Below are 25,627 nucleotides of genomic sequence, written 5' to 3'. Positions count from 1 at the left end.
CTTCAAATGCAGCCGTTAGAAAACGGAAAAATACATTGCCATCAAATTTAAAAGAGAGTTTGCCTCCATCATCCGGGTAACATTGACACGTCTATAAATGACAGCAGTCTCGTCCAGCTATGCATCGACCTATCAAGAGAGAGAGACAGCAACAGAGAGACAGAGACACAGAGAGAGGGAGACAGAGACAGAGAGAGAAACAGCGGGAGAGACAGACCGAGACAGAGCGACACACAGCGAGACAATTGAGACAGAGCGAGATAAAGTGAGACAGAGCGTCAGAGAGACAGAGCGATAGAGCGACAGAGTGACAGACAGACACAGAGAGAGCGAGACAGAGCGAAACATAGCGACATATAGACAGAGAGACAGGGATAGAGAGAGAATTGATTTAAACTCTAATATTTGGATTGGATTAGCCTTTATTCGTCTCGCAGTAGAGAAATTGTCCTTTCACAGCAGCAAAGTTATGAAAGGACGAGGAAAGGGAAGAAAGAAGTAGAAAAAACAAACACAGGAACTGATGGAAAGGCAGCCACTCTGGCGGCGCCATCTTCAAGTCAAAAATTAAAAATGAAATAAATAAATAAATAACAAACTAAAATGACAAGTCAAAGACACAGAGTGAGCGTCTTCAGCACTTTGTGTGGCCTCTTTGGTGTGACTCCATATATTGCCATCAGTCATTGAACGCAATGGGTTTTTGTTTCCAAAGCACCCCTCTATTCTTCTCATGATCAGAACCAAAGCCAAGCGAGTAAAAGAATTCCATATCGCCCTTTGCCATATCTGACATGGCTATATAGCATTTTTATTTTTCTCAAGTCCACCCCAAAAAAAAAATCAACATAACTCAAAGAAGCCTATCCGACTCCAGATCGTAAAAACGGGAAGAAAGCCGAGTGGCTGTTTTATGACCGCCTGTGGGAAGTAAATTTTCACAGGCAGTCAGGCTATAACGCTTGACTACTGAAGGCCTTGGAAGAGTCGGGGGAGGGTGGGGGAGGGGGCTGGTTAGACCTTCAAACAAAACAAAGATTGTACACATCTGCTCCAAAAACACAAAAATAGAGATAACACCGTCGTTATTACGTCGCAAGGGTTATTGAGTTATCAATGACATACCTGGTTTGAGATTTAATTTGGATGGTGCTTACAACAGACTTCTTCGATTGTTACCACGTAGGCGTAGTCATGCTGATGAGGTGATACCAGGGCGAATGGGGCAATCAGAGGCAGTCATAGACCATCATCAGACAGTACAAAAGAAGTCATCAGATTCAGGGAGTAGTCCACTGCTCACCCCCAATTTTAGGGCAGGGACCTATCAAAGCAGAGGTCTGTAGTAGTGTGTACAGAATGATGTACATGTAGCAATTAGTATATATACAATATATTCCGATAACATAGCTAATGGGACAATCAGAGCCAGGGATGGAACATTAGAGGTAATCAGACAGAACAAAAGAAGTAATCAGATTAGCTACAGCGAGGAGTCTACCTTAGAGCAGGGACGTCTGTGTAAAATCTCAGTCGTACAGGAGTGGTCCATCGATGAAAAGGTTTCTTCAGCCGTCATCTGGACTTCTTTGAAGGTGTCGGACGTTTCGCTTCTTCTCCAAGAAGCTTCGTCAGCAAACTAAAGTCTTACTGGTAGTTTCGACCCTATATATATCCCTACCGTCCAGACGTGGCGGTGCCGGACTCTGCTATGATTGGTCCCTGCTTTCAGGTTGGGGTGAGAAGAGGACTAATCCCTGCGGCTCCACTGATTACTTCTATTGTCCTGACTGACGACTGGCCTGATTGCCCAATTTGCCCTGGTATCACCTCAGCCGCATAACTAAGCCTATGTTGCCTAAGCAGTCTATTGTCTATTACAGGGCAGGCACCTATCAGAGCAGAGGTCTGGTACCGCCATCACTGTCCATTCGAGTTGCCAGCACAACTTTAGTGAGACGATGCGAGACAATGCGAGATGATAAGATAAGATAAGATAAGAGACGAGACGATGTGATAAAATAAGATAAGATACGATAAGAAAACCTTTAGCGTCTCATCATGGAGACATTCCCAATTCACAGCAGCAAAGTTCCGAAAGGAAAGGGTTCTATCAGGACAGTGCTCTATGAATACAGTTGAGTTGAGATGCTTCATTGACATTTGGAACATCTGTCGCAGCTTCTTGGCTTGAATTAAAGTCTGGTAGCTGTTGAACATGAGACATCCTCTAAAGTGGAACTCCTCCAGACGGACTGAAAGTGGTGCCTTTTTGGACTCCCAGTAATCATGACCATCCTGCGGTTAATCTTTTAGTAACGAGTGATCTCATGCAGCTGTCTGGATGTGTTACGCTGACTGTTTTTTCTTTCGTTCTCCACTACTACTTGAGTTCATTGTGATTGTGGCTTTTGCGGGGGGGGAAAAAGTTTGGCAACCGACATGTCTCTTAATCAACTGAATCAGACGGAGTGTGTGCTCCAGCCTTTTGGTTCAGTTCTACTTTTCCAACATTGTCACAATCGTTAGTGGATCGGTCCTTCTCGGATCTAGCGGAAATGGGACCAAAAAACATCAACCATGTTGGATACTTGGATACCTAATTGAATGACTTGACTGTGAAAGAACTGAATGCCTTGCAACATATTTCAGATTTACCTGAACATGGTCCAAAGGACCAGGCTCATGGTCCAAGGACCAGGACGGTCCAAATGACCATGTTCACGGTCCAAATGACCATATCCGGGTTAATCCGAAATATGAAGTATTTGCCAGGAGGTTGAAGGGTGAATAGTGGGTTCCTTCAAAGGTGTGGACTGTCCTTGATGGCTGTTACTCTGTGGATGTAGCATATTTGATAGATGTGGTACAGCCTGGGAAACCGACAACTGTCTGAAGTTTTGATCAGATTCTCAGTTGTGCATCCAAGGTACCACGCTCTGACGCTATATGTGATCATGGATTCTCTGACTGGCCCTGAAGAAGTTCAACTAAAGCTGTTTGGGGATCACTTTCCTCCAGTCCATCAGCAATTGGAGCCTCTAGAGACAGAATTCTTCACTCTTGTATTGACAGACCACTTGATGTCATGGCAAAGTGGTTCAGATTCATCAATGTTGCATCCGGTTCTCTTTGAAGTGTGTTGAGGTTCGGAGTAACAACACCTGAGCTCAAGTACTGATTGCTTTACTGCAAAATTGTACTTTAGCCAGGCATCATTACATAGTACTGACCATCCAGGTCAAATAACAGAAGCTGGTTATTACAAAATGTTGCGTTTCACTGTCTGTCTAAAATAATTTCTTACACAAGGACAATCGGCCCAGTGCCCTCTGGGCCGATTGTACATGCGCATACAAACATGGCACAACCTGATGGCGAGTCAGCCTCGCTTCTCTTTGGGCTCTGGAGGCTAGTTAGCAAAGGCTGGCATCAATCATATACCCATAGAGGGCGACTCAGTCAATGAGGTCGTGTATAGGTGAAGGGCCCAGATCAGCATCGCAATCCTTCACTCCAGTAGTGGTGGTAGTGGGCCGTTGCGGGGCGGGGGATGGGGGTGACAAGGAGCCAGGATGACTGCGGGGTGCAGATCCCAGAGAGTGAAGGATGTCTTGGATGGGATTTAAGGAAGCAAGCTCAGCAAGGCCGACTGGTGAGGGTGGCAATCAATCAGAAAGTAAATAGCAATTCTCTCCAATGGCTTATTAGAGGCTACATTGAGTACTTAAGTTTTACTGTCTACAAATCCGTGTTTTTGTTTACGGAAAGCACTACACCTTATACGTTGTTCAAGACCTGAAAATAATAAGACAGTCCTAGTATTGTTTTGTGATGCTTTTTAGGGTAATTTTTAGACTCGTTTTTTTTTATAACACATCTAGAAAACTGTATTTACGTCGGATTTTCCTCTTATCTTATATCTCTGGATAACCGGGATCCTGCTTCCACTGATAGTCTACTCACTGGATCTCCATCAATGTGCCGTGTCAAATGGTGAGGGAAGAGGGATTAATTCTGGTGGTTGAATGAATTACTTGATGAACAATCTTGCCGCCATGGAAACTAATCTGCATCCCTCCAATGACTTTCCCTTTTGCATTTTTAGATCTCCGAATCGGAGACAAGAGCCTTGGAGACTTGACAACGCTTGCTTGCAGGCTTTCTCTTGAGCTTAAGATGATTTTGTAGGTATTAACGAAGACGTTCATGCGCAAGATAGGTCAAAGGTGAGTCTCTGGGATTGGGCCGATATGTGGCCGCTGATGAGAAGCAATTGAGCGGTCAAGTAGGTGACCTTTTGTGGCCTTCGTTTTGGGGATGGGCCACCCGCTGACAGTCCTTAGCCGGGAGGTGAGATTAGTCTGGCGAGGCTGATTAAGCGCCGCGTTCTTCTAACAGGGAAACACTCAACAAAGGATTACGTGCCTGGAGAGAGGCGCTTCATACACAAAGCAAGTGGGACGATGGGAAAAACATCTTCGAGGCCTTGGTTTGGAGTTTGTCGCCTGGAGCTAATACATACATTTTCATGTACTTTGTTTTGACATACAAACCTTGGACAGTCATGGAGTGTTTGGCTGCTCAGATCACATCAATCACAGAGTTTGACTACCAATTCCTGTTTTTCTCTCCCTTTATTGCTCTTGAACTTGACACACATGTTCAAGAACATCAACTATTTGGAAAACAAAATGTTTTATAATGTGCGGAGAAGACAGTTCATCAAAAAAAAAATGCCTAGCTCTGCTCCCGGATCACCCATCACCTCCTTTTATATTGCCTTTGTGTCCTATCACACGAGTCTCCTGTGTAAAAGCAGAAATGGACTAGAAAGAAATCCATCAAAACAATGTTCTCGAGACACCTGTGCATACATACAGTACAAAGGCTGGATACCTCATGAAGTTTAGACCCCAAAGACATCATGGACTACATCACAGTTAAACAATAAATCCTGGTTGACAGACAACAACATGGGCTCCTTAGGGGAGAGAAATGGATAAAGTGACAGATTAGACAGGAATAAAAGATTGGCAAAGATTGCATCTTGGTATTCTTCAACAGGGTAATAATGTCCAAATCAATAATATCATTAATAACATCCTTACTAGTCATTTGTTTTTATTTATAATTGTATTTTATTTATTATTGTTCCTATGCTTGTCTGTGACTGTAAAGTCTCCTTGAGAGCTTTGAAATAAATAAAATGTATTATTATTATTATTATTATTATTACTACCAACAATATCTATCGATCTACCGGTAGGTCGGTCTGTCTAGCTATCAAGCAAGCTATCGAGCTATCAAGCTAGCTATCGAGCTAGCTATCGAGCTTGCCATTGAGCTATCAACCTAGCTGGCTATCGATCTAGCTAGCCATCGAGCGATCTTGCTAGCCATCGAGCGATCTAGCTATCCATTGAGCTATCTAGCTATCCATCGAGCTATCTAGCTATTGGTCTAGCTAGCCATCGAGCGCTCTTGCTAGCCATCGAGCAATCTAGCTATCCATCGAGCTATCTAGCTATCCATCGAGCTATCTAGCTAATCAAGCCAGATATCAAGCCAGCTATCAAACTAGCTAGCATGGCAGGCTGATTGAAAACTTCAAATTGTCGCTCGGTGAGAGGGAACTGTTTGGAAATCACTTGACGAGATTGTTTGTTTGAAGGCGATGTCATGTATGTTATCAATAATCATACATCCGTGTAAATCCGCTGCAATTCCAAGCCGCAGCCGTTCCATGTACGCATCGGAGCTCTGCCATGCCAGAACTGCACAGTGGCCTAGCATCATCGCTAGCCCAATGCAATCATATTTGTGTGTGTGTGTGTGTGTGTGTGTGTGTGTGTGTGTGTGTGTGTGTGTGTGTGTGTGTGTGTGTGTGTGTGTGTGTGTGTGTGTGTGTGCATGATGAAGACTCAGTGGGTCCATCAGCTGCTTACTAATGTATTAAGTGCGCTTGGGCACTCCTTTATTTTGTTCACTTGAGGCTATTATTTTACAAACTAGATATAAAAGGACATAAATAAATGTCATAACTTACATGTACCTATATCTCCTTGACAAACAAACAAAAAATGATCACGTCAAAACAGAGGGGGAATAAAATCATGTTAGATGGACATGACTACCTCTCATGGCATTGGCGGGTATACAATTACAAACATTAACATGCGTGGTCCGTTATTTTTGTTCATTTTTCAGCTTTTTGTTTTTGCAAATCATCATTGAAATAAAAGGGGAAAAAATATCTTACGTTACATTCTAGTTTCCTTCCCAACATGTCTTGCATATTTTCCAAGCAGGTCCTTTTATTTCATTCATTAAATGTTACACATTGCCAAGAGGAAAGAGCCACAACGCTCGATTAAGGACGGAGGTGTTTTTTTTTTTTTGTGTGTGTGTGTGTGAAATGTCACTTTTTAAAGTTGAAAACATTCACTGAAGTAGTTTCAAGAGATAAAAGAACATACATACAGTGATTCCTCAGCTCACAAACTTAATTAGTTCCCAGAAAGTGTGTGTAAGGAAAAAAGTTCGTCTGCCAAACATTTAGTTCCCATAGGAAACCATTAAAATGAGAATAATCCGTTTCCAGGTCACCATAAAACATCATTTTTGACTAAATAAGCCTTAAAACTACACAAAATATACCTTATTTTATGTATAATAGATATGCTATTGTATTGTAATTAAAGAAATAAACTGTACTATATAATAAAATGTTTTTTATTGACCTTTGTGATGGTCGTTGATGTAGTTGAAGTTGATGTGCTTTCTCGGTGATAAAACCCTCACTCACACTGTCCCCTGCTAGCTACTTTTCGTTAATCGGAATCAGCAGAAGTTTTTCAACCTCTCCTATTGCCTGAGACCGTTGCTTAGACAACAGAGAAACACCCTTAGCCACACGTAGCAATGGTCGACTTAGTGTACTAGTACTGGGACGCTAAGTCACACAAACACACACCTCGTTTGTGTTTTTCAATGATCTTCTGCTCGATCCTAATTTTTTGTGTGTCCTTTTTGGCTGAACACTAGCCTGTGGTGGGGTCTTTTTTGGTCCCATAATAGCAAAAGTACTACTCAATAACAAACCATGACTGCACTGAGTGCAATCAGCCACCGTGGCGCTGTTCGGGCCGTGTGGTATGGCGTTCTTCCGCCGATTAATGTTCGTAAGGCGAAAAGTTTGTTAGCTAAAGCGTTCGTAAGCCGAGGTATCACTGGTTGTATGTATGTATGATGTATTCTGAGAACCAAATGAAAAAAATAAAAGTCTTCCCTTCTTTGTCACCGTTTTTCTTCTAAAAAAAATCATGGATTTGAGCTAGCGTGGAGGAACTTCTCATCCAGAGACGCTTTTTGTTTTATCATCACAAGTTTGGCGAGTCCAAACGTCACACTTGGCGTTGATCTTGTATCCAAAGCGCAACTTTCCGGGAAAACTGTTCTGGAGTTTGGCTCATGAAGACAAGAGCAACATATTGTCCATCCCGTTTTCTTTTGCACGCAAGCTGTTGTTTTTTTTTTTTTTCTTCTTCACAGGCTTCACAGTCGCCAGTGAATGGACAAGGTTAGTGTTTCTCAAGTACGTAAACCATATACAGTGATACCTTGGCTTACGAACTTAATTGCTTCCCAGACAGAGTGTGTAAGGGGAAAAGTGTGTATCTCAAAAATTAATTTCCAATAGGAAGCCATTCAAATGAGAATAGTCCGTTCCCAGGTCCCCATAAAACATCATTTTCTACTTTTCTAAGCCTTAAAACTACACAAAATGTAACTTATTTTACGTATAATAAATGTGATATGGTATTATAATTAAAGAAATACGGTATAATAAAGTCATTTTATTGACTTTTGTGATGGTCGTTGATGGCTTGATGGAATGGAGTGGCCGCTTTCATCAGCATAAAACACTTGATGAGGAACATAACCTTCTTCTTTCACCATCTTGAGCAATGATCCCATGCATGTGCTTTCTCTGCGATAATTTTACCTTGTTCCTCATCAATTGTGTTCTGTTTAGCCGGCTTGATAGCTTTTTGCATCAAGTGTACAGAAACATGACAGGTAATTGACCTAAAAAACACTGTCTGTAAGAAAATAATCAGTTTTAAATTAAGTGTACAGATGGCTCGTGCGGGTTATTTGTGGAGCCTGATTGATGGGATATTTTAACCTTGCAGTCTACACTCTGCCTTTGAACTATCAAAGTTGCAACGCGTCAAAATGTCACTGTTTTCTATCCATTTTCTCTGTCGTCTGCCTGTCTCTTTAATGTTTAAAGCACCTCCGCTCACTGCTGCGTTCTTGACCAATCACGTGGCTTTAACCGAAGACTGGGGGCGGGGAATAGAGGACAAAAACAAGTCGGCTGCCATTTTCTTGTTAGGAGAACGAGCTCCTTCGCGAAAGACACACCACTCATTATGGCAGCTCCGTGTGTATCCCGAAAAATAGTTTGTATGCCAAGGTAAAATTTTCATAAATGTAACGTTCGTAAACCGAAAAGTTCGTAAGCCAAAAGGTTCGTAAACCGAGGTTTCACTGTATCACAGACTTTTTGCATTCATTCACACATTCAAACCAGACTCCTCTTATTTTACATTCTAGCAAAAAAAAACAATAATAATAAATCCTGAAAACATTTATTAAAAAAGATTAAAAAATAAAAAAAACAGCCCAGCATCCCTCGATTATATTACATTCTTCAAATAGTCTTTTTCGATGAATGTTCCAAATAAAAAATTAAAATCCTGTCTCAGTGTCAGGAGAGATTGCTGGAAGAAGAAGAGGAGGACAGACAATTGGGAGGGAAAGGAATTCTTCATGGCGAGTGGGGACAACATCCCCAGGACGGACAACAGCAGCTGGAGAGCAAAAGAGAAAGAGATAGGTCGCATCAATCATTGCGTTTGTCAATAATAAATCATTTCTAAAGCTCCCAGAAACAGACATGAAACACCAAATGAAAATATGACGTCGAGCGCCCCAACTTAACTTTTTTTTGATGAAAGAAGAGACTAAGGTTTCTTACGCTGAATTGAATGTTTATGTAGTTTTTGTACAGCCGCCCCCATTTCAAGCTCACATTACTACAGACTCATATCATTTAGGAATTAATCCTTTCTTTCTGATGAAAGCAGGTTTGAATATTGATGTAGTCCTAAAAGTCAATATTCTGTGGGTCCTGGAATTCGACTGACAATGACAAAAACCCTGGCAATGGAGTGAACATTTCTGCAACTTCTTATTTCCAATGATGGCAAACGCAAGCAAAACAAAGATGAATATTCACCTTGATAACGGCGTGAGTAATAATCCTCAGTGGAGTTTGGTGATTGCGATCCACTCCGTATCCCGATTGGGTATGTCGCATACGTCCCTGTTTTGATTCAGTCCTGACATCTGGTTCTTTGTCTCGCTGCGTGAAATAAACTTGATTTAATCCAGCAAAATAATCGTCCACCGAGACTGGGAAAGAAGTCCTGGAGAAGATGCGACGGACGACGGCGCTCTGATTCTCAGATACAGGACGTGAGGTGAGCCACGCTGTGTATTTGTCAGACGGACATTTTTGGGGGAAGACATTCCATTTGCTTTGGAAGATCCAAAAGATTATTATCTGTCATGTCCTGAGGGCGGGAACAACGTTAAAAAAATGCTACACAAAGAAAAAGTCCATGATAGACCAAAGAACCAATGGAACATGCATCACATTCCGACAAATCCAAGGCTGGACTTCTCTTGACAGCTCAGATCCTGAAATTTGTGTGTAGGGGCAATCAAAAAAGATCCGGCGGAGACAGAAAAATGGCGGCTGGGGCAACCTGCGAGTCCCCGTGGAGGCTATGCATGAATGCTAAACACAATGGCAAAGAAGGAAGATCTGGTCTATGAAGAAAGTTCCCAAAAACAAGCCAAAAAGGAGGTTCTCATCTGTCTCTTGTCTTTTCCATTCCATAAAAGCACCCCAGATTGGTCTCCTGGAAGGACTTCCAGCCTCCATCCATCTGAAAAGGCCTTTTTTAATCCCCAAAAAAAAAACAGAGTAAAGAAAGATCTGAAGTTTTGGAAAAAGTGCGATTGTCCCCACTTTTTCATTTCTTTCAGACCAAATTTAAAGTGCACGCATGAGGTCGACTATTTCTCCATAGTTTCTCTCCTTTTTTTTCTCTTTTTTGTTGTTTTTTTTCAGTCATTCTGCGTTTCGGAAAAAAATAAACTCTCAGACAGGAACCGTTTTGCCTTGCAACTGTTGCATCTGGCAGAGCATTCCCTGGACACTCGTCAGGATTTTGCTCTGATGTGCTGCTGGAGAGATTCCGATGCGAGTCAGGTCCCTGCAAGGAGACCACGCGCACTCGTCACAACAACAAAAACACAACAGACAAATCATCCACGGAATGGCGAAAAAGTCATTAGAACTGCTCAAAAAGTCCATGTGTCTACTCCAGTGCCAGGGTTTTTGTCATTGTCACTTGAATTCCAGGACCCACAGAATATCCAGTTTTCGGACTACATGAACATTAAATGCAGTGTTAGACACCTTAGACTGTCTTCTTTCTTCAGAAAAAAAGTTAAATCCTAAATTGTATGGGCCTGGAGTTATACGAGTTTGAAATGAGGGCGGCTATATATGTGATAAGACAGATCTACTTTTCTCCGTTTGGATAATGACATTTTGGCTAATGAGGGTGTTGAAACCGTGGTTGAAAAAGCACCACTCTGCCCCTAGTGGACAATCCTGGAATTGCACATCATTACAAAAAAAAGAATTCCATATACTTCTTGCATTTTTTCCACTTTTAAATTAATCTGCAGGCCTGATCAAAGCTCCTTGGGGGCCGGTTCAGGCCCGCGGGCCGTATTTTCGACACCAGTGGTTTATGTAGTCCTGAAATTCAATATTTCTGTGGGTCCTGTAATTCAAGTGACAATGACAAAAACCCTGGCACTGGAGTGGGGACATTTTTTGCACACGGTCTGGCAACGAATGAGTTAAAACAAAGGCACCGATGCGCATGTATCCGCGTGCGACTCACTCTTGCGTCATGTGGATCACCGCCTCTGGAGTCGTGTAGCTGGCGGCCGTAAAGTTGTCGATGTATTTTTCCATCCCGATGGCCTGAAGCCAGTCCTGTACCGTGCCCACGGCTGACGACCCCTCGGGGCTGCTGGGCTCAAGCAGGGTGGTGGTAGGCCTGATGAATGGCGGGTGGTCGGTAGAAAGAAATCAGAGGAGGGTGGGATTAATATTTGATGAGATGCACTTTATTATTTTGAACAAAATCAACAGATTGATAAGAGGCACTCTACGGTTAGATTTGGGTTACTGTTTAGAGAGAGTGAAGTCTGCTGGATTAGTGCCTGCCTGAGGAGACTTGCTGGAAAAGGTGGTGAGCAGGGTGCGAAGGGTCTTATAAGATTGTCCGTGCCCTTGTCTTGTTTCTTGCAGTGTGCAAGTCCTCAAGAGTGGCAAGGGTCGTGCCAATGCTTTTTTGTTCCGCCCTCCTTACTGTCCGCTGAAGTCGGTCGGATTTTGTCCATTTTGTTTTCTATCCTTGGCTAATCCATGTCACAGTTGTTGAATTTTAACCTTCTGAAACTGGCCATCTCCGTGGTCATTTTGAAGTTGTTTTTGGACACTTGAAGTCATTTTTATTGGTGTTTTGCATTTAACTAAAATATCAGCCTGCGTGTTTTGGCTATTTTAGATGCTATCAAACGTTTTACTGACGTCAGTTAGGAAACAAAAAAAATGATGTCGGTTGTCCTTTAAATATGATAACTTCTATTCTGTCTAATCTCTATCAGTAGCATTGAAGATAATTTGAAGAGGAATCTATTTGCCAGGCTCTTTGGGATGGCTACATGGCGTGTGATCGTAAAATGTGACTGAAAGCAAAGTGTCAACTGTGGCTTGATGTTGCCATTTTCGTTTTCTTTTAACACGTCATAAACACTCAGTAGAAACGTACAGGCGCCCTCCTAGTCTATTAATCATTGACTTCAGCAAAGCAACCAAAGCCCATAAAGTCGTGGTTGGGTGACTTTTTGGAGAGCCTTTGACCATCAAACACCTTTGGGGATATGTGAGCTACAAGTCCACTCCCGTCACCTTTGACCCCGTAAATATTTTTTTTTTGTGGATGAAAGGGCAGATCACACATGCCCCAAAAAAAGAACAACTGTGGAAAGTCCGTATATTTTGACAACATTTATAGATTGTCAGCTAGATCTCACATTGTTATACACTATGGAAATTGCCATACATTCCAATATCAACCAATTGATCATTCGGAATAATCGATCAATAGAGGATGTACTTCCTGAATCTGCCACAGGAAGTGCTACGGCCGATCTACACGGCAATCATCCAATCAATCCTGTGTTTTTACTTCACAGTTTGGTTCGGGGCCTCCACAAGAATAATAATAAAAATAATACATTGCATTTATAAGTGCCTTTCAAAACTCTCAAGGTCAACTCAGAAGTAACTTAAATAGATAGAAAGCTAGCTAGCTAAGAGATAGCTAATAATATTAATGATAATGATAATAATGATACATTCCATTTACAAGTGCTATTTAAAACTCTCAAGGTCACTTCACAGTCACAGGCCAACTTAAATAGCTAGCTAGATAGCTAGATAGATAGCTAGCTAGATAGCTAGCTAGCTGTATGTACAACTCTGTCAATCATCGGTGAAAAAGGGAAAAAACTCTCAAGGTCACTTCACAGTCAAAGGCCAACTTAAATAGCTAGCTAGATAGCTAGCTGGATAGCTAGCTAGATAGCTAGCTAGATAGATAGCTACATGTACAACTCTGTCAATCATCGGTGAAAAAGGGAAACACTAAGGATTCTTCCGACAAAATGGACAAAATCCAACTTCAACGGACAGTTAGGACGGCAGAAAAAAAATCATTGTCACCGTCCTAGCCACTTTCGAGGACCTGCACACTGCAAGAATCAAGACAACTGCACGGAAAATCCAACTGGACCCTCCGAACCTTGCCCACCACCTTTTCCAGCGACTCCCCTCAGGCACGCGATACCGATCCAGGAAACAACTTCCTTGTGGTTTCTACACACTTGGCCAATAAAGATGATCCTGATTCTGATCAATCACATTGGAGTGGTCATTACCGACAGGATCATAGCACCGATGGTAGCCCTTCTCACCTGAGAGCAGCCTTTCCGCCAGTTCTCTTCAGACTGTTGGGGTTCCGAATCAACTTATCCAACATGTTGACAATCTGGCCAAACTTTGGTCGCTCTGCCCTTTCTCTCTGCCAGCAGTCCAGCATCAGCTGGTGGAGAGCCACGGGACAGTCCATTGGCGGAGGTAGCCGGTAACCCTCGTCAATGGCTTTGATGACCTATTCAAAGAAGTGAAGGTAGCAAGTTTTGATGACCGTGTTTGATCATTCAACATCTTTGGTGGTACAGTGATACCTCAGCTTACGAACGCTTTAGCTCTTACAACTTTTCGCCTCATCACCAATAAATTTGCGAGCATATAGTCTTGGCTGACGACCTAGTTTTCGGCGGACGAACCAAACCACACGGAGCTTCACGGTGGTTGGCAGACTAGTTTTCCACACCCCCTCTGTTTGAGTGCAGATGTGGTTTGTTATTAAGGATACTTTTGCTATTATGGGACAGAAAAAGACCCCGCCACAGGCTAGTGTTAAGCCAAAGAAGACATTAAAGAAAATTACGATCGAGCAAAAGAAGATCATCGAAAAAGACCAACGATCGTCGGTAATTATGTTTTCTGGGGACATGGGAACGGATTATTCTCATTTTAATGGTTTCTAATGGGAATTAAATTTTCGGTAGAGAAACCTCCCGCCATACAAACACTTTCTGGGACCCAATTAAGTTTGTAAGCTGAGGTATCACTGTACGTATATCATTGTGACTTACATCCTGGTTACTCATATCCCAATATGGCCGTTCGCCATATGACATCACCTCCCACATGACGACGCCGTAGCTCCACACGTCACTGGATGAAGTGAACTTCCTGTAAGCGATGGCCTCGGGAGCCGTCCAGCGGATTGGAATCTTCCCTCCCTGTATTGATCCCAAAAATGACCTGATCAATCTAGTCTGACCAATTGCACAAAAGCAATGAATGACACATAATAAAAATCATGCATGTCATTTATAAGTTACAAGATAAGTTTTTCTGAGGGGGAGCAGCGGCAGCCACAGTCGCCAGTGATCACTCAACCCGAAAGTATGTACTGAAGATAGAAAGTATGTTGAAGGCGTATATAAGTTTGTTTAAGGTTTGTATGAGTAACCTGTATTGGTTTGCACTGAAAAATAAACATTTAATAAAATAGATGCTCTATAAAGATATGTACGTGTACAACTGGAGAGAATACTACATATGTTACGACAAAATTGTTGGATATAACGTTCTTCGTAACTCAAATGTTCATATGTAGGGGAATGTCTGTAGAGACACTCCCCACCTTAGGAACGAGATACGTTCTGAGCGATCGTTCGTAAGGTGAATTTGTTCGTAAATTATTTCCGTGCTATATTTTGGATGGAATGTATTTTTAAGGCTTATGTAAGTTACGTGGATTGGTTTGTACTGAAAGATAGACATTTCATACAATATATGCTCTATAAAGATATGTACATGTACAACGGGAGAGAATACTACATATGTTACTACAAAAATGTTTGTATGTATCGATGTTCGTAACTTGAATGTTCATAAGTAGGGGAGTGTCTGAACGTGTGGCCCCCCCCCCCCCCCCCCCCTCATCGTCGGATCCCAGAATCAAGTGCGGATGCCGTTTGCGGGCCAGCATTTCGATCACAGCCTTCATAAATCGGCGAGGAGCCGATACTCACCCTGGTGGTGTAGGCGGCCTCGGGGTCGTCCTCCAGCACGCGAGACATGCCAAAGTCGGACACTTTGCAAACCAAGTTGCAGTTGACCAGGATGTTGCGAGCCGCCAGATCACGATGGACGTAGCTCATGTCTGACAAGTACTTCATGCCTGATGCGATGCCACGGAGGATGCCGACCAGCTGGATCACCGTGAAGTGGCCGTCGTTCTTCTGGATCGCGGGAGAAACAAGTTGTTCATCAAGTCCAAGATGGCGGCCGGCCGGAATATAATACGCATTGGTTTTCAGCATTTTTGGCCACGACATTCATCAAGGAGGAGACTCTGCTAAGCGCTTGCTTTTTCTTGGAGGCACCGTTTTTGATTTGGGAGGAATGTCATCGCCGGGCAGCTTTGAGGCCATTGTGCTTTTTTAGCGCCTGGCATGGGCTTGAGGGGCCCGCCATGAGAAGAAAAGAGTGTCAGCGCAAAGCTGTGGAACTATCGCGGCTTGGAATTGAAGCGGATTTACGTGGGATAGGAGATGTGAGACAATCTCTTTTGGTCAATGTATGCTACAGCTTCATTTTTGATTTCAACATTTAGCTTGTAGCAGACGTGCACATTTCACCATGATGTCCCTGATCCACTGGTGAAAAGGACGCTTTCATCCAGAACTGCTTCATACAACAGTGTGCAGAAAGTGCTTAAGATTGAATGACTGTCTTTGTGTTGCCATATTATTTAGTTTTTCTAGTTTTTGTTGTTGTTTTTTGACTTCAAGATGGCACCGCGAGTGTGTCTGCCTTTACAGCAGCTCCTGTATTTTGTTTCTTCCTTTCCTTTCCTCTTCCTTTTACGAGTTTGCTGCTGTAAAATGTCACTTTCTCCACTGCAAGACTAATGAAAGCTAATCCAATTCAATCAAATCCAATCAAGGCAACAGCGTTACCATAAAAAAAAAACGTCTTTATGAAATACATGAAATAAATGCATTTTTTTTCTGCGTTCTCCATGGGTTGAGCATCGGTTGAACCCGACCTTTATGCTTTTACAGACCCAAGAAGTCGCTTAGTGCCACCTACTCTGGACTTCACCCAGGATGCTTGATACTACTAATAAAGAATCTTCCAAAAGCTTCACGTATGCTAAACCTTACCGACGACGAATTGAAACCTGAGAAAAAATGCTAAGTCGCGAAGATGCTAAGTCGATAAAAGGAGGAGGACTAAAAAGATTAGAGTGAATGTTTGTGAACAAGTGCTTGTAATTTGGCTGGATGACATTGAAGTGATAAGATCGGATCGTTATACTACAGGTGTCGCTCGCTCGCTCTCTCTCTCTCTCACTCATACTTACACACATCTACACACACATAAACGCATGACTGACCCTCAGGAATGCATCCAGCGATCTGTTTTCCATGTATTCTGTGATAATCATCACTGGTTTACCTAGAGAGAAAGGAAAGGGGGAGGAGAAAGAAAGAGAGAGAGAGAGAGAGAGAGAGAGAGAGAGAGAGAGAGAGAAAACGAAAGGCAGATGATTATAGAGCTAAACGATGCACATGACAGCCCAGCAGTCTCAGTGGAATTTAAGTGTGCGTGTGTACATGTGTCTATGTGTGTGTGCGTTTGAACATCTCTCTCTTCCCCCACAGTGATTTAATGAGAGCTCAATGTAACCGTTGCCCAGACATCCTCTTTTCTTTTGGTTGCGCAAAGCAAAATCTCGTCTGAAACAAAACACACACAAAAAAAACACAAGAAAAACAAACACAAAACAAAACAAAACACAAAAAACAAAAAGACAAAAAAAAAACACAAAACAAAAAACAAAAAATATACCCTGTAATAATAATAATAAACATAATAAACATAACAATAGCTATATAGCTATATAATAGCTAGCTAGATAGCTATATATCTAACAGATAGCTAGTGAGATAGCTAGCCAGACAGCTAAAAAGCTAATAGATAGCAAATAGCTAGCTAGCTAGCTAGCTCATGTTATGTTATTGCGCGTCGAGTGGAACGGATTACAGATTGTTTTTCAGGATTTTTGGCCACAAGATTCATCTGTGATAAGCGGTTGCATGAATATGCCCGCACCGTTTTTGATTTGGGAGGAATGTCGGTGCCATTTGACCGTCATCGCTGGACAGCTCTGGGGTCATTGTACCCCCAGATGGTCTTCATGCAAATATGACAGACAGTCTTTAGATGGTTTGATATGAGATTTCATCACAATTACCCAGTCAGAGTCTATTTGAGTGACTTTTTAGACCACCTTTGGAGATCTTTCTCCATGACCAACCTCTGACACACGTGTCACCATCATCTATGTTGCATATTTCAATCTCCTTTCCCCATAGGGCGAATCCTTTCCCTCGAACCCGCCCATTCCTCACCTCATCCCTTCTATCTTGGCCACTCTTCTCTTTGGGGACCATCTGTGTCTTTATCTGAGCGAGACATGCGACGGGTAGGGTGGCTGTTCCCTAGTGGGTCTCTGTCTTTTTTATCCCCAATGGATGAGGAGGGAGGGGTTAAGATATGAACTGAAGAAAGAAGAAACAATGGCTTGTTTTTTTATCCCCAACTGCTAGCCATGGCTTCCCCCCCCCTGACCGAACTGTTCATAGGAATAAATGTCAAGTTCAAGGTTGATTCCAAAGAAAAGTGCAGACACTCCCCAGCTTACGAACGAGATACATTCCGAGTGTTCGTTCGTAAGTTGAATTTGGTCGTAAGTTGCTTCAGTGCTATATTTTGTATGAAACGTGTGTTTAAGTCAAACACTTAACCGGGAAGTATAAAACGCAGACCACCTAACAGTCGGAAAATAAATACACACCAACTGTAGTGCGACGAAATGTACGCAAAAAAATGTTTGTATGTACCGTAACGTCGTAACTGGAATGTTCGTGGGTTAGGGGAGAGTCTGTACTGAGTTCCAGCTTCCATTTGAAAGGCGTAATCTCTCTCATGCATTCTTGTGGAGAACTTTAAGTAGGACAGAGCTGAGGTTCTGGCAGCTGAGATCCTGAAGGTGACGACGTTCCCCTCGGCAGCAGGCTTCTTGCCTTGCCAAGGGGCTGTCATTCACCCCCATCCCCCGCTGTGTGACTGGCACGCCATTAATCATGGGGCGCTCGGACGATGCCCCCGGAAAGAGGACGTGGATTTAAAACTGGGGGAGAGCTGGGGCCCTGTCTGTCAGCCATCTTTGTTCCCTTTGTTGAGCACCTCTACCCTGGAGGCAACAGTGATTGACAGTTCCCCAATGCAGTCTGAAGAGCATCTGACCTGCAACCCGAAAACTCTCGCCTTTTCAGCCCCGCCCTATTCCTACCGGCTTATTTGCATGCTAATTCCGTGTTTACTGAATACGCCCCGTACGCCTTTGGCAATGAACCCGAGACCCTCGAAAGACGGCTGATTATAACCTGCGAGGAGGGATAATCAGGCAACGCAGGGACAATATTGGGAACTCAAAAGACAAACGCTCCTCAGAGGCCCACTCCAACACAAAGACACGCTTTTAATAAGTCGTCTGTCTTTAATTTAGAGATTCGCTTGATGTCGATTAGACATTTTAATGAGGACCGGATTTAAGACTGAAGGCATCCAGTTACACTCGGGCAGTCCTTGGTGAAACGGATTTTAGAAAATGAAGCCCTTTGGGGTCTATTCATAATTAATATGTCTTAACTGACTCTGTTGGACATGCTAACAAGTACTTGTATGCCGCCTTAAGAATTCCTCTCTATTGAAAGAAAGAGCAGAGTGCAATTCAAATCATTTTCAGACGTTCCACCGAGACACCCTAAAGTCTTCTTGAGTCGTACTCTCAGACGAGAGAGTGGAAGGTAGCGGAGTCTGTCATCAAATGCTAACTTCTTGCTAACGTACAAGAACCTCTCGTGTTGGCCTCTCAGATCATCCATCATTCCCTCATCTCACACTTTCAGCTACTGGTTCATTGGCTTTCATAGCCTCTCTGGTTTCTTGTTTTGTTGTCGTTCTTGGCGTTGTCCTCTGTAGCTCTTTCAATCCATCACCTTCCAAACGCCTTTTCCTCTCTGTATCTCTATTTGCACCTTCCATGTCTTGTCTTCGATTTCTTTTCCTTGCACCCCCCGTCCATCTATCTGCATTTCCTGTGCCTTTCTCACGGCTTCTCGTTTTAGGTCCGAGGGGGGTGATATAAGGGGGCGATAGGTGTTGCAACAGATAAGTAATTCCGCCAGAGTCGCTGTTCACTTTCAGGCCGGTCTTGGCCGTGCGTTCATCCGTCTTGTCTTGCGTGTGTTAAATAAAGGTTGCGAGACGGCGTTATCGAGCAGAGATAGCGCCGGGCTGCTGCTATGTCTCCACACATTAAGGCACTTCATCCATCTCACCTCAGCTGAGGTTGGCCAACAGCTATCGGCCCTCCCGAACACATGCGGAGGACACAAAGTGCACAGATGTGTTGACAAGAGATTTACACAAACACGCAAGCGCCTCAGTCCTCCCCAAACACAATCGGGACATGGAGTAAATGGTAGAGGAGACGTCAAGAAGATAAGACCAAGGGCAGAAGGAGGGAAATGTGACTAGTATTTTGTGACCGTGCAAGCAGCAGATAGAGCTTGGATAGGGTATCACTCCCTAACCCCAAACACATTTAGAACTGACAGCGTGATTAATGAGCCCGGTGCCGCACTACAGGGACTGTTCCTGGGCCATTAGCACCCCATCCCCCACACCTCACCATTTGCCCACCTCGGTCTATTTCCCTTTAACCTTCCCACTGACAACGTCGCCCGTCCATCTGGAAAAAGCTACCCGGTGACAGTCTGACTATGAAATACAAACCCTATTCTATCGATGAAAAGGTTTCTTCAGCCGTCATTTGTACTTCTTTGAAGGTGTCGGACGTTTCGCTTCTTATCCAAGAAGCTTCGTCAGCAAACTAAAGTCTTACTGGTAGTTTTAATTCCTACTGTTCAGACGTGGCGGTGCCGGACTCTGCTATGATTGGTCCCTGCTCTCACGTCTGGACAGTAGGGATATTATATATAGGGCCGAAACTACCAAACTACACACCGGAAAATACGGTCATGATAATTTTCCCAAAACAATAGAAAATTTAATATCTGGTCTTTGTTGTCTATACAATGAAATAAATCAGGTTTTGTTTATATTTAAAATAAGGTCTCAAAGTCATTGGTAGTGGGTTTCTACTTCCAATACACTCAGAGTTGTCGGATCCTACAGATTTTACGGATGTGGTTCAGACATAATCAGCACATACTACTTCCAACTCACATATTAATTTAGTCCTGTTCGATGAATTATATAAATAACAGCGTTGACATAATCCTACAACCTTCTGAGACGACCCAAAGCAAAGTCCTTCCTTATGGAATACGAGAAAAAAAAACATTTGTCTAAATCAACCTTCCACCAATGTCACCCAGAATATTGGCCGGAATGATTTATTGTTCCATTTTTTTTAATGGGGTGCAGCAATGTACAGTATATGGATATGTCGTTTTTAGTGTGTAGATTTGTGTGTTTGAGGAAGTAGTCATTGTGAAGCTGTACGTCAAGGTTAATAATGACTAATGTGTGACTTGTTGTATGAAGAAAAATAAGCACATACATTTAGTGACGACCCCTTCCAGGTGGATAATGTTGGGGTGATCAAATTGTCCCATAATGCTGGCCTCGGCCAAGAAATCTCTCCTCTGCTGGTCGGTGTATCCGGCCTTTAGCGTCTTGATGGCCACACAGATTTCTCTCTTGCCGGGCATTTTCAAACGGCCACTGCAAACCTCACCAAATTCCCCTGAAACAAAAATAGATCCGTTTAAAGTGTCATTCCTTTTTTTTATTCATTCACTGCCATTCACAAATTTATTTGCGAATTGAAAATATGACGTTGAAGGCCATTCCCTAAATTGTTCGGGTTTGGATTTTTCATCCTTGGGTGCCGATAAAGCGCTGGCCTCTGGCAATGTCTTTTTTATTTTCCACAAGGGGGTAGCATTTCCCTTTTTCCCATGTAAGCCCTTTGTTCCTAGCTTCAGCTGCATTGGATGCCACAGACTCCATTTATCCTCTACTGTAATTCCTTATCGCCACGTTATGCCTTATACCTTATACAGGTATGATCCATTTACAACCAGTTTGACTTACGACCACAACCGCCATTTTAACAAATTTAATTCTACGCCTGGCTGGCACTGCAACACGCTAGCAGGCCGGCAACGCGTACGACAATTTTGGCCAGCCAGCCAGCCAGCATCTCACGCTCACACAGCAATCGACCGTGTGATGGCACCAGAGGGGGGAGTTTTGACAGTCATTTAGCCTCCGAGTCTGGACTTCAATTTACGACCATTTTGACTACCGACCGTCTGGTCGGAACGGAACTCGGTCGCAAGTCGGATGTTACATGTATTTGGAAAACATTTTGATATTTACATATTATATAATAAGATATTTGGAAACTTTTTTCATTAATTAGAGGTGCGCCTTATATATGGAAAAAGTTTGATAATCCACCATTCATTGGGGGTGCGCCTTATACATCGGAAAATATGGTCATGTGATTGGTGAGAAATGAATAGTTTTGAAAATATTTTCGACTTACCGACACCAATGACTTTTTCAATCTTGATACAGGATGCATCAATCTCTTTGGCAAACTCGCGGACAGCTTGATTTGGGTCCTCATAGGTAAACGGGTCAACGTATGTTCTGACTCCTATTGAAAATAAATAAATAAAAATTCAATGTGGAAAGAATACTTCATCTCATCTTTTATGTATTTATTTTTCTGCAGGGTGGACCACAGTTTTTCACGCTGCTCCCTGTCCCTTAAGAGAGTGGCTGCCTTTACAGCTGCTCCGGTATTTTGTTTTTGCTGCTGTGAAATGTAAATGTCTCCACTGTGAGACATATACAGGCTCATCTAATCTACTCTAATCGAAGAGGGAGGGAGGGAGCGAATTACTGTTTGGAAGGAGAGTCACCTTCCATAAGGATTGTCCCCGGCAAGCTGCTTTTCGTTAATCCAAATCAACAGAAGTTTTTCAACCTCTTCTATTGCCTGAGACCGTTGCTTAGACGACACAGAAACACCATTAGCCGCACGTAGCAATGGTTGACGTAGCATACTGGTACTGGGACATGAAGTCACACAAACGCACTCCTCGTTCGTGTTTTTCGATGATCTCCTTCTTTTGGTGCTCGACCCTAATTTTGTTTTGTGTTCTCTTCGGCTTAATACTAGCCTGTGCTGGGGTCTTTTTCTGTCCCATAATTGCAAAAGTATTCCACTCGATAACAAACCGCCTCCGCACTCAAAATAAAGGACGTGTGGAAAACTAGTTAGTACGCCAGCCACTGTGGCGCTGTTCGACCGTGCGGTTTGGTGTTCATCCGCCAAAAACTAGCCGCCGTGGCGCCGTGTGGTTTGGTCCATTTGCCGAAAACTAGTTTGTCTGCTAAGATTATATTCTCGCTAATTTAATGTTTGTGAGGCGAAAAGTTCGTGAGCTGAATATTCGTAAATTGAGGTATTACTGTATCTTGATTAACCCTAATATCGCGAATGTCACTATGGCTGACTAAGGAAGAGAGAGCTCATTAACTTAAAATATTTGTGGGACATCAATAGCAGCGCTAATGGCTCCATGATGAGCTTTTTCGACTAAGGCAGGCTTCCAAATTGTTTGTCCCGTCCGTCCTTGTCATTTTATGAGCTCCGGTTATGGTTTATAATGCATGCAAATCCCCCCCAAAAATCTTAATGTGGTTCAATTACAAAATTAGTATGCACATGACAATACCTTGATGTAAATGCTTCTCTTCGTCTGAGTCCTGCTTGGCTTTGCTGTATTTACTCCTTCTGCAGGGGGGGGGGGGAGATAAAAACACCAGGACAGTCGGTTATGTGTCATACTCAAGACAAAAAAAAAACATGTATGAGAGGGAAAATTAAATATTCATTGTCCCTTAAATGGGGATGTTTTTGTCGTGTGATATATTTTGGAGTCATTTCCAATATTTCCTTCGTCTAATAGCGAAAAACAGGAACTTAAACGACAAGCGACGACACCATTCTTTTGTTTCCTAACTGACATCAGAAAAACGTTTTATAGCAACTAAAATAGCCAAAACACGCAGGATGATATTTTTAGTCAAATGCAAAACACCAAAAAAAATGACTTCAAGTGTCCAAAATCTGCAAAAAAATGAACCCGAAAGTAGCAAGTTTCAGAAGGTCCCGCCCCCAATTCGTGACGTCACGCCAAAACGTCTTGCATTGCTGGAGAATCAAAACAATGGCTTCATATTCGAAGAAGATGCTTTCTTGTTACTCATCCAGTTATGAAGATCATTCAAATAGTTCTGAAGAGGAAAGCATAAATGTTTGCCATCGATTAAAGAAGTCCTTCTGTGTCATTTTGAGGCGTCTGGACTCAAATGTAGCTCCCCAAAAATGCACAAGATGGCGCCCAAGCTCTGTTGGAAATGGGCTGATTTGTCTGCTGGGAATTTGTGTCAACTAATATCGAATAGTAGTCTTGGTGCAATACACAACGATTCACCATTGCATTATTTATGTTTTCCTTCTAATTTCGCCATCAACATGGTGTTTTCAGACGAATAAAAGTACCCAGAATGCATTGTGTGGCGCTTTCTCGGTCAGGGGCGGAATCCCTCCGTGACGTCACGAATCGTCACCAACTCAAAAACAAGACTTTCTGAATATTCAGCGCAAGTCTTTAAAGGTTAAAATATAGCTTTAATATGCGGTGGAATCTTTGTCAAATATGCTGAGTGTAAGTCATTTGAAGCCATTTTACAAATTATGGACACAACTTTTGCGGAGGCGTCGGTTGTCCTTGAAAGAGGACATATGAGGAGGGAATACGAGCTGGAAATCAATTTGACAGGACAATATGTTAAATTCCCCACGGGATTCTCTGGTTGCGCTGAGATCTGTGACCACATGTGTGAGACATTGTCCTTCTCTGCGGTTGCGTAATGAGGGTTAACAGCGACCTGATTGCAGTCCCGACCGCCCGCAATCTCCGCATGGCCGCAGCAACACAATGACTCGTTCATTACGGGGAACACTCGAGAAAAAGAAGGCAAAGGCAACCACCTGCTTGCTTGAATGAGAATCATCTATTTTTCTACTAAATAAGACTTAAAACTACACAAAATCGACCTTATTTTCTGTATAAAAAATGTGATATTGTATTGTAATTAAAGAAATGAACTGTAGTGTATAATAAAGTGGTTTTATTGACCTTTGTGATGGTCGTTGATGTAGTTGCCTCTTGATGATATCTGAGTGAAATTGCCTTGCTTGCATAGACAACACAGAAACACATTTAGCCACACGTAGCAACGGTCGACTTAGCATACTGTCACTGGGACGCTAAGTCCCACAAACGCACACCTCGTTGGTGTTTTTCGATGATCTCCTTCTTCTGCTTGACCGTCATTTTCTATTGTGTCCTCTTGGCCTTAACACTAGCCTGTGGTGGGGTCTTTTTCGCTCCCATAATAGCAAAAGTACTCCACTCGATAACAAACCACGTCTGCACTCAAAGAAAGGGGGGTGACAAAAACTGGTCGACCAGCCACCGTGGCACTGTGTGGTTCGGTTCGTCCGCCGAAAACAAATTTGTATGACAAGATTATATTCTCGCAAATGTAATTTTCGTAAGGCGAAAAGCTTGTGAGCTAAAGCGTTCATAAACTGAGGTATCACTGTATATGGAAGAAGTTTGAAAATACACCTTTCATTCTTTCTTTCTTCATTCCAGTCTTACTACTCCGGTGCGCCTTATACACCAGAAAATACGGTAATCAAAACCGATTAATGGCACCAAAATGGCGCAGACACACGCACACACACACCAAGCACGGTTAGCACGGTGAAGCGGGGCAGAGCCATCCGATGCATGTAATCCCATCTGTGTGATGGAGATTTCTCCCGCTTGCTGCTTAACACCCTCCGATTGGGTCACCAGAAATCCACCTGATGCCTTCGTGTCTTCCTTCCCCGTTTCAAATTTGCCTGCTACGTTTCATTGCACGCTCAACTCAATGCCCGTATTCCAGTTTTTAAAGGACAACCGACACCTCCGGACAAGTTGCGTCCATAATTTGTAAAATGACTTCAAATGACTTCTACTCAGCGTATTTGACAAAGATTCCACCGCATACTAAAGCTATATTTTACCTTTAAAGACTGAATATTCAGGAAGTCTTGTGTTCCAGTTGATGACGATGCCTGACGTGACGTCACGGAGGGAACGCCCCTGACCGAGAAAGCCACACACAATGCATTTTGGGTCTAAAAACATTGCGTTGATGGCAAAATTAGAAGGAAACAACATCAATAACGCCATGGTGAATGGTTGTGTGTCGCAGCCGATTGCGGTAACACGCATAAAGAAGGTGTAAGTTGACACAAATTCCCAGCGGACAAATCAGCCCATTTACGACAGAGCTTGTAACGCCATCTTGTGCATTTTCTAGGGCGCTATATTGGAGTCCAGATGGCTGGAATTGATACAGAAGGACTTCTTTCATCGATGGCAAACATTTATGCTTTCCTCTTCACAACTATTTGAATCATATTCATAGCTGGATGAGTAACAAGAAAGGATCTTTTTTCCGAATCTGAAGTCTCTGAAGCCATTGTTTTGATTCTAGAGCAAGGCAGTTTGTGAAGGA

At 42.8% G+C, this 25,627-nt stretch overlaps 1 protein-coding gene across 1 annotated transcript in view; it reads right to left on the bottom strand.

The window, feature by feature from the left end:
* Nucleotides 1–5,948: 5,948 nt before the first annotated feature.
* LOC148888847 (ephrin type-A receptor 4-A-like) overlaps nt 5,949–25,627 on the bottom strand; it is a 49,211-nt gene continuing 29,532 nt past the window's right edge. Inside the window, exons 9-18 of the mRNA XM_089013237.1 lie at nt 22,720–22,778; nt 21,519–21,632; nt 20,526–20,711; nt 16,266–16,327; nt 14,896–15,105; nt 13,948–14,097; nt 13,201–13,397; nt 11,058–11,216; nt 9,311–10,355; nt 5,949–8,882 (exon numbers count right to left, since the gene is read on the bottom strand). Of these exons, the coding sequence (XP_088869363.1) occupies nt 10,241–10,355; nt 11,058–11,216; nt 13,201–13,397; nt 13,948–14,097; nt 14,896–15,105; nt 16,266–16,327; nt 20,526–20,711; nt 21,519–21,632; nt 22,720–22,778 (1,252 nt within the window). The 3' untranslated portion in view covers nt 5,949–8,882; nt 9,311–10,240. The remainder of the gene's footprint in view (nt 8,883–9,310; nt 10,356–11,057; nt 11,217–13,200; nt 13,398–13,947; nt 14,098–14,895; nt 15,106–16,265; nt 16,328–20,525; nt 20,712–21,518; nt 21,633–22,719; nt 22,779–25,627) is intronic.

The sequence above is a fragment of the Hippocampus bargibanti genome, linkage group LG14 (assembly GCF_051943395.1).
Source record: "Hippocampus bargibanti isolate YZ-2025 linkage group LG14, ASM5194339v1, whole genome shotgun sequence".
Classification (NCBI taxonomy): Eukaryota; Metazoa; Chordata; class Actinopteri; order Syngnathiformes; family Syngnathidae; genus Hippocampus; species Hippocampus bargibanti.
Note: the sequence above shows the minus strand (reverse complement) of the source record. Positions and strands in the feature narration are given on the sequence as shown.